The sequence below is a fragment of the Periophthalmus magnuspinnatus genome, chromosome 16, assembly GCF_009829125.3.
Source record: "Periophthalmus magnuspinnatus isolate fPerMag1 chromosome 16, fPerMag1.2.pri, whole genome shotgun sequence".
NCBI lineage: Eukaryota > Metazoa > Chordata > Actinopteri > Gobiiformes > Gobiidae > Periophthalmus > Periophthalmus magnuspinnatus.
The window spans coordinates 21,050,332-21,072,452 of NC_047141.1; the positions used below are offsets into that span (position 1 = coordinate 21,050,332).

Sequence of the window (22,121 nt, forward strand, 5' to 3'; positions counted from 1 at the left end):
AAAATTTTAACCACATTACCAAATAAATACAGTTATACATGTTTTATTCATTGCTAAAATAATGGATCACCAACACATTCACCATCCCCCATGTTCCATCTTTTTAAAATAATATTCTAGGAACATAAACAAACCCTACTATGAGTACAAGTCTCAGAATGTTCTGAAACCTCTGGATTGTATACGTGAGGAGAGGCACTTGATTCATCCTCCATGCTGTGAGTGTGCAAAATCCTTCACGCTGTCTGGACTTGGTGTACATTTCTTCACTGATAAGAACAGCTCACTGGCTCGAGCACATAAGGGGCTGTGAAGTAAACAACAACACAACAACCTTTTTGAGTTTGGTTATCAGTTGTTTACAGAGCTACACCTGATGGAGGAAGTTTGAACTCAAAACAAGTGGTCAGTGATCTCGGTCCAAATCATTGCCAGCTTGCCATTACCCATCAGGGTCTAAATTGTAGTATATTCAGGCCCTGCATGTATTCCCAGCCTGGACTGTCCTTGAGAGACATTTTGAAAAGTTTAACGTTACCATTAAATTGGTGTAGATAGACACACATGTTAAATGTAAGCCTTCAAAGCAGACCCACATGAGCCAGACCCTCTGTATCTCATACTAAAATGAACTGGACATGCATCATAATCAGGACAATATGACATAAAATAATAACAAAAAGTGGTTTGACTAATTGAGATATTTAGTTAAGAAGAAAGCCAAATAGTTTTAAGAGGTGTTTCATTACTAACCATACAAGCCCATGCACTGCCCATAAGTAGATTATTTTTTGCACATGCAGAACAACATTGAATTCTCTTTGTGCATAAAATTCCCAAGTTGTTACAAATTACACTTTAAAGTCTGTTAACACCTATTAACACTTAATTCAGCACCTTGGACAGCGATGCCCTAATTACATGATCATAGGACAGTTTGATGTGCCAGAAACTGTAAAACAAAATACATATGTTTCTGTGAGTCACAAATCAGATGTGGCAAAGATGACGTGTTTCTAGAGATTAGCAGCTGTATGCACACGTGAACACTGAGCCTCGGAGATCTCTATAGGTTTTATCTCTGTAACCACTTAAAGCACTTGGGCCCTCACAGAATGCGAGTCATAATTCAGGTGAAATCTCTTTCAGAGAAATGACACTGCACCAGTATATGAGCGCAGATGAAAGGATAGTCTTTCAGCAGTGAACGGAAACAAACCCCTCCCTCTGCTGTGTCTGTGTTCGCAGCAGGCTCTCTTTCCATCACTCATAGGGGAGTCCTCCACTTCAGCAGTCAACCATGAACAAGCTACATACAGACGTATAGCCAGGACTACAAGGCTTTGTTTCAGCCAGCTAAAGTTACATGCATGCACAATATGTAGATGCCGCTATGGTATTTTCCTGTTTAATTGTTTTTCTTTATTAGGAAACTCCTCAAAGTTAGCAAGACCAGCAAAGCATTATTAAATACATTATTGCATTAGCTCTATCTAAATCCCCATAACACCTATACAAATTACAAAATGCACCCATTTTAACTGCTTTTAGAAACACATAACAAAATGAAACAATGGTGTTAAAGGATGAAAAATCAAAACAAAAACTTATATAATATAATATAAATTATTTACCTGCTATACAACTTGATGAGCAAAAACATACAATTTCAGAAAATACATTCAGAAAACACATAAAAATTGAATCAATATTTTGGAGAAATATTGACTGTAAACAGAAACCTTAAAAGACCCTTTACTTCTTTCTAGACTTCACCAAATAATGAAGATTGCAGTAACAGTGTTCAGTATTTAGCCCCTCAATAGGTGGCTCTCTTCTTGATCTCTTCTCCTGCCAAACTCTTATTGTCACTCTCAGTACCTCAAAAACATTCCCAAACTTCCACATTCACTTCCTCCAAAGGTTCACTTCACTCTTGCCTGGAGGAACCTGCGTCTGATGGGAAGAAATCCTCAGATCAAAGACAGCTCCTTGTTTCTCAGCGACGCACAATGCTCCCTTATACTACCCTTTGACTTCAAACACTGTGGAAAACCATCTAGCTAAACTAAGTACCTCTCTGGTAACATAGTTCATTCAAACAAATAAACAAAGGTAGGGTTTAATAACTAACTGTAAAAAATAGCCAAAGATGGACTTTTCACTACGAGTTTCCTCTGGCAAACTCAGAATCAAGCATGAAGGCATGGAAATGTTTGAATTCAGTTGGGAATAATTACACTATAATGGAATAGCTGTGCTTAATCACTGGAGGGCTGGATTACATTGTTGTTGTATTTAGAGTACAGTTTATTAGTATTACCCTCTGGCAGTAAGTCATAGACTTCATATTTCCACCTAGGCAATGCATGGGAGCAACCATTTCCTCTTCTTATCTACCTCAGTATGATTGTCATTTCTCCATAAGGTGAGCATTAACCCCACTGCATTATGGGGGATCACTTGTGAACAGATTAAGGAAGTGCTTGAAAAATGCTGATCTCCTGGTGGTGGCATTGAGTCACGATTACACACACACTTTATATTCTAAATTAGTTCCTATAGTGCACCATGCCATATGTCTATTGCAGAAGAAGCACTTTATTAAAATAACCAGACCGCTGTGCATTGTCTGCATCTAATTAACTTTTTTTTTTTTTATTGCCAACATGGAACAAAGAGTGGTGTGCCTCTTTTGGGATGAAATTGGATTGGTTGTGCTGGGGAGGTCAATCCTGCTTCACTCCAGGCTCTGTATAAGCAGCATGTCTTCCCCTCACCTGGCCTTTGTTCGGGATCACCTGTGCTCTCTGGTCTTCTTCTGTCAGGCCAAAGCTGGCATGCTGTCAGACAGCAGTAACATAGATAGCATCTAGTGGTGATATGTGGGGACAGGAGCTGGTCGGTTAACCCTGGTCGGCTAACCCCGGCTAGTCTAATTACAAATACAGACTTTCAATGTCTAGTTATAAAACACAGTAAAGTTCACAAGACTGACACACAGAAACTATACCACCTTTTGTTTGTTTGGGTTATCCTTCTTTAAGTGTATTGAAGCTAACAACTGCTCATTATGAATCAAACTGTCATTAAATAAATGTATGTTGACAACAGAAGTACAAATAAAAAGTTTTTTGGCCAATAGTCATTCGCAATACATTATTCAGCAAAAAAAAAAAAAAAAAAGCTCATAACTGCTGAGTATTCATTTTGAAACAATTTTCAGTGTCTCTGAGCAAACTCTGAGCTAACTCTATCCTGAACCAGTGGCTCTCAGGCTCAGCGAGGGGCCCATAGTCCTGATTCCACACATGCCTTCTCTGTAGGATGCCCCTTCACACCAGTGCTCCATCACCTTATGTCCTCTCTCTAATTTAATGTTATGTTTTGTTTTTTCTTGCCCTGTGAGAGCCGGTCCTGCCCGCTGACATTGATGAATGCATGAAAGGGTTCTGCAGGTAGGATATGGTTACAGGCTAAAACTGAGAGCTGTAGAGGAGGTTGGCTTTGGGATGAAGGAATAGAGAGGGAGGGATGGTTTATAGACGGGCAGTGGGGAGGAGAGGAGCTCAGGATGTTTGTTTTCCAATGAGCCGTGACTCTGAGAGAAAGAGGAGGGAAGAGTGGCAAAAGATGAGATTAACTCTATAGCATTGTCACTGCACACTTAAGGATTCTTTATATAAAACACTCCCTACAAATACAGCTTTTTTTCCCTAAAATGCCTGACTAAAATGACCCCCAAGTCAAACTGAAGCTGAACCCTTTGGAATACAACCAAATGGTTGGGATCTTTGTGAAGCTGAGGCTCTGTAGTTTCGGCCTCTGCTGTCTGATCTACTTTTATTATAAGTGGGAACATGCTCTGCATAAAGAAACATCAGATTTCGAATACCGTCTAGATTATTTTGGATAAATACAAGTATATATAGCTGGTGTCTGGAGGGGTCATCCAATAAATAATCTTGACAATTCCCATGTCAAATCTGAAGCATACATGAGACTTAGGGACTTGTAATTAGGTAAAGTCTTGGTGAAATTCCTATGAAAATCCTATTAATTTTAGGGTTATTACATTTTTTGTGGGTTTGGAGTACAAACTGGTCCATATTCTTCCAATAAGAACATGCCCACGCCCACGAGCTTCACAGTTTCCTTTTAATGGTGGACAATAAGAAATTTTGAAAAAAAAAAAAATTAGAGGGGCCACCGGTGGACTCTTATGAGGTTAAATATAACACCCAATAATTCAGATAACATAGCTACGTCCAAAAAATTCAAGACAATTTCAATCCTCCCTGTGAGGTGATAGTCCAAGTAATTATCTCAAAAGCTTGCGAACACTTAAATAATAGTTTGGGTGGCAAATCAAACTGGAAAGATAAGAAATAAATAAAAAAATAAAAAAATAAATAAACAAAGGGTAAATCTGGTCCTTCTTTGTCACGTCACTGACTATACTTATGTTTATTTGTTTTCTCTGATGGGTCATGAAGTTAGTGCCTGAGAGAGTAGGTCCTGTGTGTTTGTATGAGGGCACGTCAGGCCAAAGGGAGTGTGTCCCATCAGAAGTGTAAACACCAGTATGAGCTGGGATAGTTCACCGAGGGCCAAGCTTTTAACTCAAGGGTTTGGACTAGGATTAGGCTTTGGCAAAGTCTTTGGTTTAGTGCAAAGCTGTCACCAGATAATCCCAGTTTGAATCTTGTATTTCCGTGGTTTTCCGATATCCCTTCCTATAGCCCTAGACTGAGGGTATTCTTCCAAACTGCTGTATGCAACTTTAAATGGTTTAAACTTTTAAACAATTTTTCACCCACATCAGGTCAACATAACATATTGCATTGGGTCAAAGTACAAATGTCCATTGCAACAATTCAAAATCAGGCAAAGAGAATATCACTTAAGTTTTAGTGTGTCTGATGTTTATTTTAAACTAGATACTAAAAAAAGTATTTGAGGAAAACAAAAATATTTAGGTGTACAAAAATTAGATCTTTTCAATTTGGTTCAAAGTATGAGTTTTTTCAGTGATCCTTTGGCAGCCCCCAGTAACTCATAAACATATCCTGGTTTTAGTTTAGTCAAAGTAAGAAGGTCTGAGGTTTATTTCCTGGATTCAGTGTGGTCCTTATATGTAGAAATGGTAGAAATGAAGAAAACTCTCCAAACCTAAAAGAGAGACTCAAGATGGAACTTACTCAGGACCACCTCAAAATCCATTACAAACAAGTGTCAGGGTTTTGATTCTACTCTTACAGTTAAATGAAAGCGTTGACATGTTTCTCATCATCCATGTATCATTATTGGGTACTCTCTCTCCTCCAGGCAGCATTGGGCCCAGTCTTTTCACTGATGAGAGCACCAATGGGATTCAGTACTCGACATATTTACAGCTTACGGCTTATCTTCCAGGAGTGGGTCCATTCTCCGTGTGTGTTCCTGTGGGCGTCCGAACACCAGTGTCAACCTGGAGATTTATGAAGTACTAATGCCTCTCCACTGTGACTTACTGTAAGACATAGAGGACATGTGCTCTAAATATAGCAACAGGATGATGGCATTCAAACTGAGGTAAAGCTTAATCCAAACTTGTCCCTGTCTTCTTGATGCTTTGCTGCTCCTTGGGTTCAACGAGGCTGTGTTTTTCTGTTCTCTGGCAACACCTCTCTACACAACCATAAATTGCACCACTTAACTACCAGCACTAAAACAACTGTGATTAAATAGCTGGAGGACAACTCCTTAGGCCGCACTGGGACTCTGGACGTAGCTGTTCTTGGCTGGTCGTGGAGATTTTTATCCTGATTTGTGGCTCCTAATATAATAATGGTTCCTCACGGATCTCCCAAGTTAGCTGGAAGTTATCTGGATTCAACGTATCTTGTTGTCATCACTTATGTAACAAAATACACTGGCGTTGGCGTGTGGCTTACATGCGTATTAGAGAAATGCCATCTCATTTTGAACATTCCTGCAGTGCTTCTGAGCATCTCCCAGTGCAGTAATGTAAACAGAGGGGTATCAGCTTCGAGGAATGACTTTTTATGACGTCTAAATGATCCAAATGGTTTATGTTTGAAAATTCCAAGCCTTTGCTGATCATATAACAGGTACTACATAACGAAAGATATATTCATACTAATATATTATGTTTTAGTCAGGTGTTGCACACTTTCGGAGAATCATTATCCACCTTTTAAATCATTCTTTCTCTTTTTTTGCAGTGAGACCACAGAGCTACAATGCAAATAAAACCACAAACAAGAAGTGAGGATCCAGGTTCAAAAGCCTTGAATCGAATGCTTCACTGAAAGAGTTAAATTCTGGTGGCTGGGACATTTTTCCAACATAGGGTTAGTGCATTGTGGCAGGTCACGGTGTACTTCCAACTGCAAACTCCCATTCAGTTTTTAATAATAGTAAAATAACCTAAGATATTATAATACACTGAGAATAGTGAAAACCATATTACAACACTAAACAATAGTGTAGATAGCTCATCATGATAGATTCCTTCTTTGCTGAGTGGAGAGTGTAATAAATATAAGCCCTATCCTTCAATCACTGAAAGTGCGGACGCCTCTGAGATTCCCTCCAACATACAGCCATTAATCGTGAGCAGACGGAGCAGATGGGGAAAATGTTTCTATCTCACAAAACCAAACATCCCCACAGGGCAGCAGCAGTGAGAGAGGGAGACGTCTTGTAAAAAACAATTACAGCCTAATAACTTTGATTTAACACTTTATAACAAACATATAAATCCACTAATCCACCCTGAGCTGCAGCTGCTGGTGGTCATTTGTTCAGCAATTTGTTTGGGTTAAGTGATACAGTCTTGTGCAGTAAAACATGAGTAGTTACAGTCAAGGAAACCTGTCAAAGAAAAGTGATTATGTAAGAGAAAATGAAAGATAGTGCGACATGACTCATGATCGGAACAAAAGGATGGCCTCTTGTTCTAATGGGGGGAAACATAATGCCTGTCAGTAAATATGCATGACTCTAGTGTTAAAAAATAGTTTTTATAACTTTGAAATATTGGTTGATTATTGTGAACAGCAGCCTAGTACAGCAACAATGAGCATTTGAAGGCTAAAACAAAACGTGATATAAAACCAAGAGATTTTGATATGGTATACTATGGCATTCAAATATTTCATGAAGGTACTGTGGACTAAACATACATTTGCAAATATGTTTTCTTACAAATTTGGAAAGTAATGTGCTACTCATGTAACTCACTAAATGGTATTCTGGTATCCTAAAGCTGAAAATTGTACTGTCCAGAAGACTTGAACCTGGACCTTGAAGAGAGGTCCACTGAGGACAGTATCACTGGATCCTCACAACAGACAGTACAAACAGTATTACTTTACACCAGGATTTAAAAGTAACTGAGCAATCTGAGAGTTAAGCTGCTCTTGGCTCTTTGTTTGATTAAAATACACAACGCTCATGTCTGATGGGACAAGAACATTTGGTTGAAGACCTTATTCAAAACCAGTGTGACCTTGGGCCTAAGTGGTTGCAATCAGTAATCTCAATCAGTGCTGTTCACCTCCGGGAGTTCATGATTGTCATTTGGACACTGTACAAACATAATTACAATGATCTGATACAGTCCCCAATTGAACAAAAATAAGGTTAAAACTAACTAAGGTTAAAAGAAATTATATTATTCTTGTTTGAATTGCAACATTGGTGAGTCATACCATCTGTTCCTCCTCTACAACACAATATGCATTTTTATTGTATTATGATTTGTATTATTAAATTGCAGCAAATACAGAATATAAAATTTTTTGTTTTGTGCACAGATAGAGTTGAAGCCTATTGAGTTAAAACAATTTACAACTGGACTTTAAGTGAATTAAATCATTCTGTAACATGCTTCACTACAAATAACTGCAGAGATTTTCTAACTAACTGCCGACTTACAGTGTGACAATGTAATTGGGCCACTGTAGCTTTTACTGTGAGGCCATTATCACTGGCCATAAACAGCCAGAGCAGAGGGTCGCCCTTCTCTATGCGTGTACACATCACTCTGGTTTTACTGGCCCCACGTGCTCCACATGTGTGTGCTGAGCTACTGGGCTACGTGTGCATGCAACAAGGGCACAATTCTATTTACATCACTCGTTATTATAGTTACGCAAAAAAAGGTTTATTATGGATCAAAGGTAGAAAGAGACATCCATTTCTGTGTGTAATCCAGGTTAGATGAAGACTATGCATTGCTTAGTGTTTTGGTCAATTGCGTTTGTCTTAATTATAAACAGCAGCCCTTAACTCCTGCAGTTTTGTAGGTCCAAGATATTTTTATTTGACTGGTCTTCAAACACAAAATGGATTGCTTGTAAGAGTGGGGAGTAACTAGACATGTGTGGATTATTTTAGACAATAAGAAAGCAGCAAATCCAGTTGTAGAGGTCTTTTTCTTACGTAAAACAGTGCACAACAGAGTTGGAGGTATTGCCAGTGGTGTTTGATATAGTATGATTTTTGTTCATCCGGTCTTTATCCTGTGGTCAATTAAATGTATTCAATAGTTCTGACTCAGATTTCATTTTCCGAAAATACTTGCGTATGAGTCATTGAAAAACAGAGGTAATAAATAACAGACGGACTTATTTAAAACAAAGTTAAAGGCTATGAATGAACAAGATAACAAAGATGGTGGAATAAACTAAACTTGCTAATAATAAAATTAGGTAGGGCAGCAGTAAGTGGTCAGTGCTATACTTATGTAAGACACCTCACCAACTTTGCCTCCAGTGTCCATATAAACTGGTGTATAAAAAACAAGAGCGTTTGTGAGAGTGAATGCGGGAAATACAAATGGAAATGGAAAGAAACAGGTCAGTGGTTAAAAGCCATCATTTTTAGGGCATATATCCTGAGAGTTCATTAACATGCACCAAATAAACTAAATAATAAGTATTGGTAAGTAACAGGTCTTATTTTAAAATGCAACCATAATGTTGGCACCTTCTGCATTGAACAAAACAACATTAAACATGAGGTTATAAGGTTAAATTTTGTTTTTCAAAGTGGTCAATCATGAACCAAAGTAGAAAACAATAATTATGAAAGCACTGTGCCTCTTTAGCAGTCCTTGGAATCACTTAACATAGCCACTGCTGTAAAGAGTCCAGATGTGTCCCGAGCTGCTGCCGGAGGAAAGCCTGTTTTTACTGTGTGGAAAAATGTCCACATTAATTTGCTTAGTAAAGGACAAATTCTCTTTAGAGGGTGGTTGGCCCAGGTTGTTCCGCCCAAGTTAGAATCAAGGGCTAAATTGCACTTTCACACATGTTTTAATTCAGCCTCTTTCCATTAGGAGTGTTCAGATTGAGAGGAAATTGTTCACTAGAAAAATAAAGCTCAGGCCATCTGCCTTCTTTCAACTTTCTGACATTAGTGAGAAGTTTTGGAGTTTCTCTGAGGGCTTTTCCTGCACCATGTGTTTGTTCAAAATCAACAGAAATCATTTAGACAAGGAGTAAAAAAGGTGAATTTCAGAAACATGCTATATAATGCTTGGGTGGTGGTTGAATGGTAGTAAGGATTTTCTGATAAGAAGAAAAGGAATGGAATGGTAAAAAATCTAAGACACTAGTTGCAAAGACATTTTTTAATACTTAGGTAAACTTAGATTACTGCTTTAATTGTGGACTAAATATACAGCAAAAATCTTTGAAATTATAAATCACTTGTTAAAATTGAGATTACAAAGTTTCTTAAAAAGTTGGCCAAAAAAAAAAAAAGGATTTGAGTATATTTAATCCCTTCTTGCACATAAGACTTTCTTCAGTGGGATGTCCTAAGACAGGACTCTACAGAGCTCAGTGAGCACAGACAAAAGTGGAGGGCACGCAGGATGCCTGTTATGAGCCAAGAGCCAAAGCCCCATTATCAAGCTAAAGAAAGGACTCCCCAATACACATTAATAACGTAACCCACAGGTTCCCTTGTGCACAGCCTGATGTTGGAGATGCTCACGCACACCACACACATATCTGGGTCCACCTCATCTGTTTCCCCAGGCAACAATGATGGGAAAAAGCTGGAGAGAAGATGATTAAAATTTTCTAGGCAGCTGGTCTCAAAAAGGCTCCATAAGAAACAGACTAAGTGCAATATTACATTTTCTTAAGTCTTGTCAAGAGTGATTTATTTATTTTTTCAACAGAATATCCTTCTGTTTGTCATTGTAGAATATATGAAAATCTTACAGTGGGTTGGGTATATTAATGTTCACATTAGTTTTAGGTTCTCTGCTTCAATGAGATAGAGAAAGAGAAACAATATGGACTCAAGTAAATGCTCTGTCTATTGGCACAAACCTCTCCATTGGACAATTATTGACCTTTCTTGAATTTGAGTCTCAAATACAAAATCTGTTATACCATTCACTGTGCCTTTATTTTCCACACACAATAGCTAAAATGTTAATAAAATAAAATAAATGACAGGACTTCTAGAACAAAAAGGGTATATTTGAAATGTTGCTCCTGAGGGGGAATGGGGTAAGTGGAGGTGCTGCTTTGGAAAGAATGTGCAGTTAATGCCACACTCATGGTTAGATTAGTCAGGCCTGTGCATGGGGATGCCTCTCAGGGTCACATACATGGAAGACACGGTCCTCACAGCTCATTTTTTGTGGAGGCTGCAGAGGAAAGTGGGGAACAATAATCAGGATATTGTGTCGTCAAAACTCTCTCAATAATATGAGCTGTTTGAATATATCACAACCATGGGCTATATAGTTTCCTCTGCTTCTATAGCTTAATTATTGCAACAAAAGTAGAGGAAACTATATTCATCATGTCGGCTGTTTCAATACATGAACCCAAGATGCATGAGAGGCATCCCCAGTAGTTAAAATCTATGACCCAACAGTCTGCTCTCACAGAGGGTCCCAAAAATACAGCCATAGCCTCTAGCCTAGTCTCTACAGACCCTCATTGTCTACATGTGCACAGCTGACAGCTTGGGTTCACTCTGATCTGTCCTTGACTCCCATCACAATCCCAATTACTACAAAATGATCCACTCAATTACTAATGCATATACATCTACATTCATTTGCCCCAGGCTTCATCAATATTTAGATGAGAGAAATCCTGGTCATCTGTCTTCAATAGGATTTCAGGAAGCACATTTGTATATATTAGAACTCCTCTATTTTCATACATGTGCACTGCTTATTGAAGTCAATTGCTAGGCCTGTGATCTTGTATCAGTATGCTTGCTTCATGCTGAGGGAATGTGCAGGATCGCCACCAGGATTTTCTCAGCATTAACACATGCCATGTCAAAAACCTGCTTAGAGGGCCACTATAAGCCACAATGTTTTTTCAGGATCCAGACAGGCACGCGCTATCAATTGGTGTCCGCTCTGAGGGCAACCTAATTCAAAAGCTGACGACAGGACAGTGGATAGAAACTGTCAAAGTCATGTGGGAATTTCACTACTATTACTATTACGTACTTTATTGATGACAGATGGGCACTGAGCAATGAGTGGGACATGGGAGGGGCAGGACTAGAAGAGAGGTATATAACATTATATGATAAAGTAGGGATTTATACCAAATAGTTTCAGTGTTTTTACACTGTATTATGATTGCAACCTCTGGAAATGTATAAGATGGGGTTTTACACTGACGCAAATCTAATCACTGTCAACATTTTTTTTAGAATACTGACAACAATTACAATATTTTGAATCCTTGAGTCATATATTCTAGTTTGTAAGGGTTCAGACCTCTGTGTAGATTGTCCTTTTCATATTTTTTCCTCTTGCTTGACAGTTTCACTTGGTTGGAAGAGCCATGTACTGTCGCAGAAACCTGTTGTTTCAAACTCAAAAAAGCTTCATATTACAATTAAATACTACAACTAAATAAAGTGTGTCAAGAAGCGAAGTAAAGGTACATCTAAGACACAAATTAACCGGGACAGAAATAGCACTAAATGTCACATAAAAAATGTACTGTGTATCCATCCATGGGAGGGTTATGCACCTGCCGACTTCATTTACAGGTGTCGACTGATTCTCTCACTGGAAGGTCCTGGGGACTGACCAAGTGACCTTAACCTTCGGCACCCCGATCCTTCATACACACACCCAAACACACACACCTCTCCTGCCCCCATGGGATAGTGCGCCTGGTGCAGAATAGTACGACACAAAGACCACCTTTATTCCCCTATGTACACCAATCTGATAGGACAGGGAAGGCCAGAGAAAGGGGATTTCACTAGTTTACACAATAATATTTCTTTTTCATATCTTGTTCAAGTGTTTATCCACATGGCTCCATCTTTTTTTCATTTTTGTAATTACCAAGTTTGAAATCTTGATTTACTAAAGGGGCAAAGACACTGTCCATTGAGATAATGCAGCAAACTTTGTTCCTTAATGTAACATATGTGATTCTGCATGAACATGAATGTGCCTGTCTAAACCATTATAATTTTGTTTATGTCGAAACATTTTTCTTGACATTGAAAGAGTAATGACCCAATATAGACTGTTTCCGGTCATGAGTAAGTGCTGGACAATAGAGCAGTACAGCCATAAAGAAGATGTGTGCTTTGTGTTTGCATAGCACTCTTCAGCCCTGTGACTGATGAAGGAGCAGAAGCCACAGTGAGGAGAAGCAGTGGACATGTTAGCCTGAAACATCAACACAGCAGTCAGACAAATGAGGCCATACAATCCACTTCTCCATCTGCATTCACCATTTATTACCAAACCCCTTCAAACCGGAACATAATGACTGTGGTTCTGCTGAAAAATAGACTACTGACTGATGTTAAACAAGGCATTATTGTGCTCAGAAAGACAGAGTGCTTTCAGCGATAACTTCATCAAGAAAAACATTTTACATAGACACTAGGCATATTTTCTATCCATCACCTGACGTTAACCACCAAATGAGCCATTAATTGCAGATACCATTGCGCACAGTGAAACGGAGATGACAGTGAAACGTGCCTCAAGCTTTTATGGTACTAACTCCCTCTAGAGGCGAAAACCTGTACACCGTTGTGATCCACTGTCAAGAGCAATTCATTGAGGAAAATGGCTATCAATTGTTAAGCCCATTAGTGTCACAACAACAAGATAGTGCAGCATATTTGTTTTGGTAGGATCCACACGAACCAATGCAAAGCCTAAAAACACATGAAGCTGGATGTTACAACAGTCCACTGGTCCTGAACTCTCCCTAAACTGGTCAAGTCCCCACGTCCGGCCTTCGCCTCGGAATAATCACAGTTGATACAGTAAAGTGAACGGTGGAAGTCAACAGGTTTGGTAAATATAGGCTATTTCTTCGTATAAGAGAATCGTGTGACATTATTGCGTCATGATGCTTCGCAAAAAAATAAAAAATTTAAAAAATAAAAAAATAATTAAAAAATCAACAAAAAGAGAGCGTTAAATTTGTTGTAAACCAGCAAGCAATACGGCTATAACTGCAACAACAGAAGTAATATTGACATAAGCCTACTATTCCCCTATTCCACATTGAAAGTGTTGAATCCAGGTATCACAGCAGCCACAGAACTCATTACCCTTGTTAAAATAACTCATGTGTGTTCTCCCTTTCTGTTTCTGTGCCTGACGCGGGGGGCTTGCCCTCTAAATAAACTTTGCAGCTTGTGGGGGGAGAGGGAGAGACAGAGAGACAGCAGAGGGCTGAAGTCATCAGCGGGACTACGGGAGGGAGTGAATGGGTCCTGCACGCAAAGCAGAAAGCGTTGGAGCTGTGTAGCACTCTGGTTCACTTCAGTTGCGCGCTGCCGATAGATGCGGGATGAGAGTTTGATAACCACACGACGACTGCACTTGTGCACTGCAAGTCAATTGGCCAAGTGCTGTTTAGAGTTGATGGCTGAAATGTTTAGAGTTGTAGGTTTTAAGTGACATTGGGAATAATCCTAGATCTTAAGCGCTCCTTTACGCACACGGGACGCTCGGCACATTTCGGGACGCACAATCTCTCCGGAGCTCTACAAATGGATTTAATAAATGTAACTTTTTCCGAGGAATGAACACGCCCTTTTCATTATTTTTATTCTCACAAATGGTTAAAATCTTGCTCTCGTACAAGACGGATGACATTTCTTGGCGTGTGTGCTTTCTCCTATGGGATGCTCTGTATAACGGCGCGGAGATTGGTGCCTTGAGTCAGTGCAACTCCGAATGAAGATCCCATCCAGGATGATAGAGTCCGAGCGGGCCAGGCATCAATGGGCCCGCGTACACTATCACCACGATCTCATATCACATAGCAGGGGCTCTCGTGGTGTTTAGGAATTGACTTTTTGGATTGAATGCGCGTGCGTTTGGAGAAACAAAAAAGGATCTTACCCACTAAGTTCTGTGCTCTATATTGACATTGGCTTTACGACTATCCTCTCTGTGGGCTACTATGCAATTACAACTGATCACCTTTGTTTTGATCACATTGTACTGTATGGATTACACTGGCGGTCAGCACAGCAGCTCCAGGCACCGGCACCACAAACGTGAGTATAAAATGTAGCCATCCACTGCTGTTGTTATTACTGCACCTGGTAGACTATGAAGCAGTCACTAGTCCATCCAAATATAGTAACTTTTTTAGCTTGTTTAATGTAAGGTCTATGCGGATAGTTTGTGGGGGCTGACATTTTACAATTTTACAACAAACCTTCACAATACAATGAGAAATGTACTTTCTTTTTTGTCAAGTTTTCCACCAGGCAATAGTCTACTTTTTATGAACCGATTTCCAAAATAAAAAGCGCATGAGGTAAATCGTGTTCTGTTCATTCTGATTAAATGGACAGATGACTTTATATCAGCTTGTTTTTATGTAGCGGTTATCTCACTGGTGGCCTGTATAATTAAACAGACTGCAGCTTCGCTCAAGTCAGTGGTCCCCGTCGCTCTCTAGCGGTACAAACAGTGACAACACTGCTGGGGTGCAAGTAACTAGTTAGGGCTTGTCCTTTCTAAATAACTTTTTTTTTAAATAAACAACTTGTAGTTAAATAATTATGTATATTAGATTAAATATTTCACCCACATAAAGATAAATATAAATATCACTCTCACATGGACCTTTGTGGTGCTCAAATCTGTTCAAACAGTAGACAATCAAATAATAATTATTATTGTCCCTAATCTTCATAACAGTACTAGTAAGCATATTGCTGTGTGTTCTTCTGTGCACCTATTCACCCATTGTGTCCAGATGTGTGAAAATCTGGAGTCAAGATAACTGGAATATTCCCTGTAGCACTTGCCAAAAATGTCTGTGATCTATGATAATATTTTCTTGCTACCTGCTTTAAACATCTCTTTACTTTCACCCACATGGCTCTGTTTGCACTTGGCCTTTTCCCACACCTTTTTTTACGACAACCACAGCTAACCTTTTTAAAACACAGTATCCGAGGTGAACTGTTTATTATGTGGTTTAAGGGGTTCGGAGGTTACTAGCTTTTGGCAGCTCTGCTCAATGTAGGTTAGGTCATCCCTGCAAGACTAAGCTATGATTGTTTGTCCTGTCCAGAAGAGTGCAACTGTCCATACACCGTGCTTGGTCATATGGCTGAAAACATGCCAATGAAAGAAAAGGAAATTACGACACCCAGCAATGTCAACCTCTGTCAAGTATTGGAAAGAGATTTTGTAAACAGGGAGGTGTGAAAGATGCTCTTCAGTGGGAGTGCTTTGAAAAAGTCTGGATCTGTCCACAATTGAGAAAAACAAATTTTGACAATAATTATAGATTATGTTTGACAGATTATGTCTTACTTAATAAACATATTTTACCCTGAATTAGAAACATTTTAACATCATGTTATGTTTAAAGTAGGGAAAAGGAGGACCTTGCCCAGTATTGCACACATTGTTTCAATTTTACCATTTATTTTTTGAACAACAATTGGAAAGGGTCATTTGTTAGATCTGCAATATGAATAATCTCGTGTCAGTTTAAATAAGTAGTATTTTGGCATAAGTTCTTTCATTATAGTGATATAATTTGCAGTGTGATATGTAGAAAGACTTCCTCTGATAAGAAGAGGACAGGGAATTAGCTGGTGATGGGGTGAATGAGTGCAGACTTCAGAGGAACCAAGGGGATAACAGAGATGAGAGTCAATGGCCACTTGGTCATCATGGCAACAGTGCACAAGCTCCACAAGACACATGATTGGCTGTTGGTAAACACTGAATGAAGAAGACAAAACACAGTGAAAAACAAACACTTGTCTTACACATGCATTCTTCATAGTCCACAGGTGTCTGCTGAGCCAATTCTAAAACCATGGACACGACAGAAATGGGGTCATATCGCATGTACAAATTGTACAAATAAAGGAAAGATGGTGTGGATTAATTCTGAGGTACTGAAAAGTGCAGCTTGTCAGTTCTCATCTTTGTGAGATGCAAATGTGTTGAATGACAGGGTTAGTCTTTTATCGCTTTACCTCTTGCACAACTCCATTGTCCCATCACCATCTGTTTCTATGTGTGAGCATGTGAATGTGTTTATTCGTATGTGACTTTGTTGGTATGTATCTGCAGATACCACAGAGCTACTGAGGTTTTGTCGGTGAGAGGCCAAGGCCAAATTCCAGTGTCTTAAGTCTTCTGTGAATCAGAGGCTTGGCAGGAGCATGCGGCCAAATGGACAGCAATGCAACTGTACAGATTGCTAAAATTTTCAAACAAAGTGTCTGTGATCAATGGTAAACTGGCAAGCCAAGAAGGCAGATGGGTTAGGCTGATGCCATGGAATGCCAAGCTTAAAGAAAAACAATACAAATATGACTATAATGAAACAAGTGAATGATAATATGTTACAGGTGAGCACAATTTATCTTCACTGCATCTGAATCTTCAGTATGTACCATAAATTCAGAACCTTGATTAGATTTAAGAGGTTTTTTGGTATTCCTGCACCTGTTCACCCAATGGTGCCATTTGCCTGCCTATTGTATTCTGTATATAAAAGACCAAATATATAATTAAAAAAGAGGTAGTGGTAGAATGCACACAGGTCAACATGTTGTATGTAACTGACAAAACCTCCCTGAAAGATCACGTTGTTAATCACCCTGCAGTGGGTTCCAGTGATAAATATTTAATTATAACATAACAGACATAAACTATTCAGAGATCTATTGTAATAATTTAAAATTTAGATATATGATATGTGTAGTTGATTTGATATACATCATATACCTTGATAAAGAGAAGAACGAGCTGAAAGCACTTGAAAAAGGATTAAACTATATACATGACTAGGTTCAATTTATTTTTTCTTTGTTATTTCTCAATGCAAGCATATCCTGAAGGACTTAATGCGTTTGTGATCATCAATCAACAGTGTATAGGCTATTAGGCATTTACCATAACCCGAGCTCCACTCACATTCTGCTTTATACTAACAATGTAACTCTAAATACATTGAACAGATGTCAACATACAATCGTTTTGATTAAAACAGCTTTTATCTACAGGAGAGGGCTGGTCCATACATGCATGCAGCCATATGGTGATATAGCCTATACCAAAATAAAGTAAACATGGCCAGACTATAGACTGTCTACACTGTACACATTTATATTGCTATCATATGTCACTAAAAGCAGACAATTAGACTCCTTAGTCATGCATTATGACTTCTCTGAAAATGTTCCCTTAACCTCAAGCTTTAAATATTTAAAAAATCTAAACCTAACCAACTGAAATGGTTTTAAAACCACTGTACTTCATAATATAAATGCAAAGGAGCCAGGCATCATTAAGGACTTGAATTGGACTGCTTGCTTGGATACATTTGTATAACTATTTCAGCACTTGTCAATGGCCAAACTGAGTTTAACTGCAGTTAAAATATTAAGAGGAAAAAGTTTAGATTCACTGCAAAAGGTATACTATTTTCTGTACACGAAAATTTTAAGACAACTGACAAAAAATACACTAAAAGGATGCAGAAATTGCTCAAACTGAGTAAATGCTTTTTCCACTTGCTTCACAAAAGCACATCTATATTGTACAGAAAAAATGCTGGATATAAACAAAGATCTTGACCTATGCTAAAGTAATGTAGTTTTTGGCCCACTACTGACATTGATATTTTTTGCACTTTTGCACTGCTCATATATTCATAATTGCTTTTTGTTCAACAGAGATTTCTAGCGGGGGCTTAGGGTGCCAGCAAGGCGGCTGTCTGACCTGCTCCGACTACAATGGCTGCCTCTCGTGTAAGCCGCGATTCTTCATGCACTTGGAGAGGATTGGGATGAAGCAGATCGGAGTGTGCATGACATCATGTCCTCCAGGATTTTATGATATTCGCTCACCGGAGAGAAACACTTGCACGAGTAAGGCATTTAAGTGGAACACTGCTTCAAATGTGTTACAAGGGAGCTTAGCTTAGTGTACCACTGTCTATCCAAATCTAATAGCATTCGATTTTCAATTTAATTTGCAATAAATTCAAAATATTTGGCTATAAAGTAAATAGCCAAAATATATATTCTTATGTTAGTTAGTACTCATAAGAGGAGAGCTATTTTAGACATGCATTGCAGATAATCAAAAGGACAAGCAGTTCCTTAAAGCACTTCCATAAGAATTATTTTACAAGGCCAATTTGAAAAGACCATAGCGTTAGATAAGCACACATGTGTCTGCTTGTTCATCTGTGAATAATGTTTCTGGTGACATTAAATGAAATCAAATGTTTGTCTTACTCCGACTCATCCATCACTCGGACATGAATCTGCCCACAGTGGCCTCTCTTCCCAACTGTCTCCCTGAGCACACATGGACACTCAGAGACACGCTGTATATTTAACAGGCACGACACACACCATAACTTGTCTGTTTTAAATAAACTGAGGTGGTGGGTCTGTGTTTCCTTGTCAGAGTGCAGGTCCGAGTGTGACTCCTGCTTTAACAAGAACTTCTGCACACGCTGCCGGCCAGGCTACTACCTCCACCTGGGCAAGTGTCTGGAGAGCTGTCCCGATGGGCTGATGCGTAGCGATATCCAACGCGAGTGTGTGCACAGTGAGTGTATCATATAGACTACCGGTATATTAGTACCATATAGGGTTTAGTACTAACTGTCATCTAATCCTGTAATTGTCTCAGGGTGTCCTGCAGAGTGTGAGGCCTGTGTGAACAGTGAGCTGTGCACACGCTGCAGACCAGGGCTCTATCAGCTCCAGGGGAGGTGCCACCATGTCTGTCCTGAGGACTACGAGCCCAATGACAGACTCATGGAGTGCTCCCCACAAGGTCAGCAGCAATAGATAATGCACTCTCAGACACTGAGATTAAAGAATGTTCTGTTGAGAGAGGCCTAAACCATGTTTATCAAACCAGGCCATCATTTACTAATGTGTAGAGTTTTCTCACGTCAATGAACTGATGATTTTTCTGATGCTTATGTATAACTACACTAACCTTAAACTACCTCCTGACAGTGCACTGTGAGGTGGGTGAGTGGAGTGAGTGGAGCCCCTGCTCTCGCTCTGGGAGAACCTGTGGCTTCAAGAGGGGTCAGGAGACACGCACCAGGCTGGTCCTGCAGTATCCATCACCCTTTGGACGGCCCTGCCCAGAGATCTCTGAGATCAAGGAGTGCCTGGTCAAAAGGAGAAAGTGCCCAGGTTAGACAAATTATCTGCTTATCAACCTATCCTAGATCCTAGAACAAACTGTATTTAATTTTCATGCAGAAGTAGAGAAAATCACACGTACAAAAAAAATTGTCAATTGTCCCAGGCTTAGTCTATGCATTTTGTAGCGGCTGCTGACCGATGGCGCTCCTGCCAAAATAGTGTTTGTGACATATGGCACAGTTTGAGCTCTGTATGAATTCCAGACGTTGGCTTGAGCTTGTACAATCAGAGCTGGTGTTCTTCCGCTCAGGACTATGACTGTTTACTCAAAGGATTGTCATTGTGGTCGGACTGAGTACCGTGGGGAACACATGTGTGATATTACAATATCTGTCTATCTATCTATCTATCTATCTATCTATCTATCTATCTATCTACAATAGCTTTTTTATCTGTATTCCCACGAGACTCTTTGAATATAGAGAGGAAAATGTTCTGTGCCCCTAGTAAACAAAGAATGGCTTGATCATTTCTAATGAATCGGGTGCATGCTGCTTTCAGACGAGCTGTCTTCATAAGTCCCTCGTGCTCTATGTACTCTGTGTGTGTGTGGTTACCGAGGCAGTCGGGCTGCTTGTTTTTGAGCCTGGGCTCTGTAGTGTTAAATGACAGATTGCAGACAGGCTGAGAGAGATCCAGCCCCCCGGGGCCTCACACTTACAGAACAAACTGTGTCTGTGTGTGTGATGCAGCAAAAAAGAGTAGGAACAGCCAGCTCAACATCAACATCCTCCCCTTGGGAGGCATGTGGCGACCAGGGGATCAGTGATGGTTTATCCCCACAGCTGCCAGCACACACGTTAGAAAACCTGCTCAATAATCCAGACACACCTCATGAACATAATTGCACAGATACTTCCACATGGTCCATTTGGTTTGTAGAAAGCATTACCTGGGTCACAGTCATGTTGCACTAATCACTTGACTGTGTGACAGGTGCCCGTGAGCTTAGCTGCTTGCACCTTGTTACTTCAACCTATTTAAATCAAAGTGTATTTATAAATAGGGATATTTGATGGGAAATTATTTTTAATTTCTATTGCCTTAGCATATCATTCCCCTGTTGGCCCAGTCCATGAGCCTCCCCACTGAATAGAGCTAATTAACGTATCTTTGGGGCGTCCTCTTTGAGCTGTTTACTTGTGCACACACGCTACAGGGTCGATGGTCTGACCCCCACAACCCTGTGTAATCCTCAGCAGCCCTTAGACACTGATACATCCTCCTCCTCTGCTCTCCTGCCACATCCCCACTCACTCCCACACAACTGTTACACACATTTTCACTCATATTTGACCATTTCCTCCTTGGTACAATCCCTCTCTTGTCTTTGCAATGCACACACAATACTTTTTATCAAGACTTACAACTTACAACTTACTGAGAAACATCTAAGATGTCAAAACTGTGTAATAATAGAAGCAAACATATTATAGAGAACTATAGGAATAGGAAAAAATCATATATATATATATATACTTCCAAAAGTTAATTTGGGTTATGCTCTTTACAAGAAATTGGTCAGCCTCATAACATTCAGTATAGACAATAATATTCAACAGGTTTATTGTTTGTTTTTTTAAATTAAAACCTAAATTTGATCCACTCTGCATTAGACAATTTGAATCACAATGCTGCAAGATAACAGTGGAATTTTTGTTAAAGGAAGCCAAAGATGTACTGTCTGCAAATGTGCTAAATCATTGATATCAAATCAGGAAGAGCAGCTCAGTTATTCTGTCAGGCCAAACAAAAGATGTACACGCTTACGCTGCCCTTCACTCAACCTGTTCACCTCCAGCACTGCAACAATGCTTCATGTGTTCTATCCACTGAGACAGATAATTGAATTATAGGAGTCAGACAGGGGTGTCAGTCCTCTCACAGACATCCTGGTGGTCATGTGGCGGGCATTCCTCTCTTGTAGCCTTTAATCCGTGCCTGGCTCCCGCCAAAAGCTCCCCGGACGACACAGCGCCTGCCATGGAGGATATGGCATCATTAAAACACACAGTGCTCCTTCAACCATACACACAATACCCATCACTTTAGAGGACAATGCACTGGGCTGCAATCATTTCCTGTACCCGCTGGTGAATCATTTTATAGTTACAGGCAGTTGGAAACATATTTGAAGTTTATACAAGAAGAGACACCACATTTTGCATTGCATTCCCATCTCATTATTCAGAGATTTGCGTGGGATGTCCCACACACAAAATGATGACAGATAAATGGGACATGTACCACAGACACACATGAATGACTGTGACTCCAATGTACAGTAATTTCCCTAAAGGTTAACTTGGTACTAAATAACGTATGCACTGACTTTATTATAAGTGTTAATTGTGTTTAACAAACTAAATTAGATGAACGAGATGTTAACTAGTATCATTGTTTCT

At 39.5% G+C, this 22,121-nt stretch overlaps 1 protein-coding gene and 1 long non-coding RNA gene across 2 annotated transcripts in view; one reads left to right on the plus strand and one right to left on the minus strand.

The window, feature by feature from the left end:
* The window catches only part of LOC129456972 (uncharacterized), a 76,211-nt gene extending 54,482 nt beyond the window's left edge, over positions 1 to 21,729 (minus strand). Inside the window, exons 1-2 of the long non-coding RNA XR_008649020.1 lie at positions 21,602 to 21,729; positions 19,499 to 19,679 (exon numbers count right to left, since the gene is read on the minus strand). This is a non-coding gene — a long non-coding RNA (uncharacterized LOC129456972). The remainder of the gene's footprint in view (positions 1 to 19,498; positions 19,680 to 21,601) is intronic.
* On the plus strand, positions 13,732 to 19,709 carry rspo3 (R-spondin 3). Its single transcript, XM_033981484.2, has 5 exons — positions 13,732 to 14,553; positions 18,214 to 18,408; positions 18,956 to 19,099; positions 19,184 to 19,330; positions 19,519 to 19,709. The coding sequence occupies exons 1-5, from the start codon at positions 14,457 to 14,459 to the stop codon at positions 19,707 to 19,709; spliced, it is 774 nt and encodes a 257-aa protein (XP_033837375.2). The 5' UTR covers positions 13,732 to 14,456.
* Positions 21,730 to 22,121: the final 392 nt, after the last annotated feature.

Bases quoted from the DNA above. Each gene is read 5' to 3' on its own strand.
- rspo3 (XM_033981484.2), top strand. From the start codon at position 14,457: ATGCAATTACAACTGATCACCTTTGTTTTGATCACATTGTACTGTATG. The intron at 18,409-18,955 runs GTAAGGCATTTA...TTTCCTTGTCAG, and splicing joins GGAGAGAAACACTTGCACGA to AGTGCAGGTCCGAGTGTGAC. The intron at 19,331-19,518 runs GTCAGCAGCAAT...ACCTCCTGACAG, and splicing joins CATGGAGTGCTCCCCACAAG to TGCACTGTGAGGTGGGTGAG.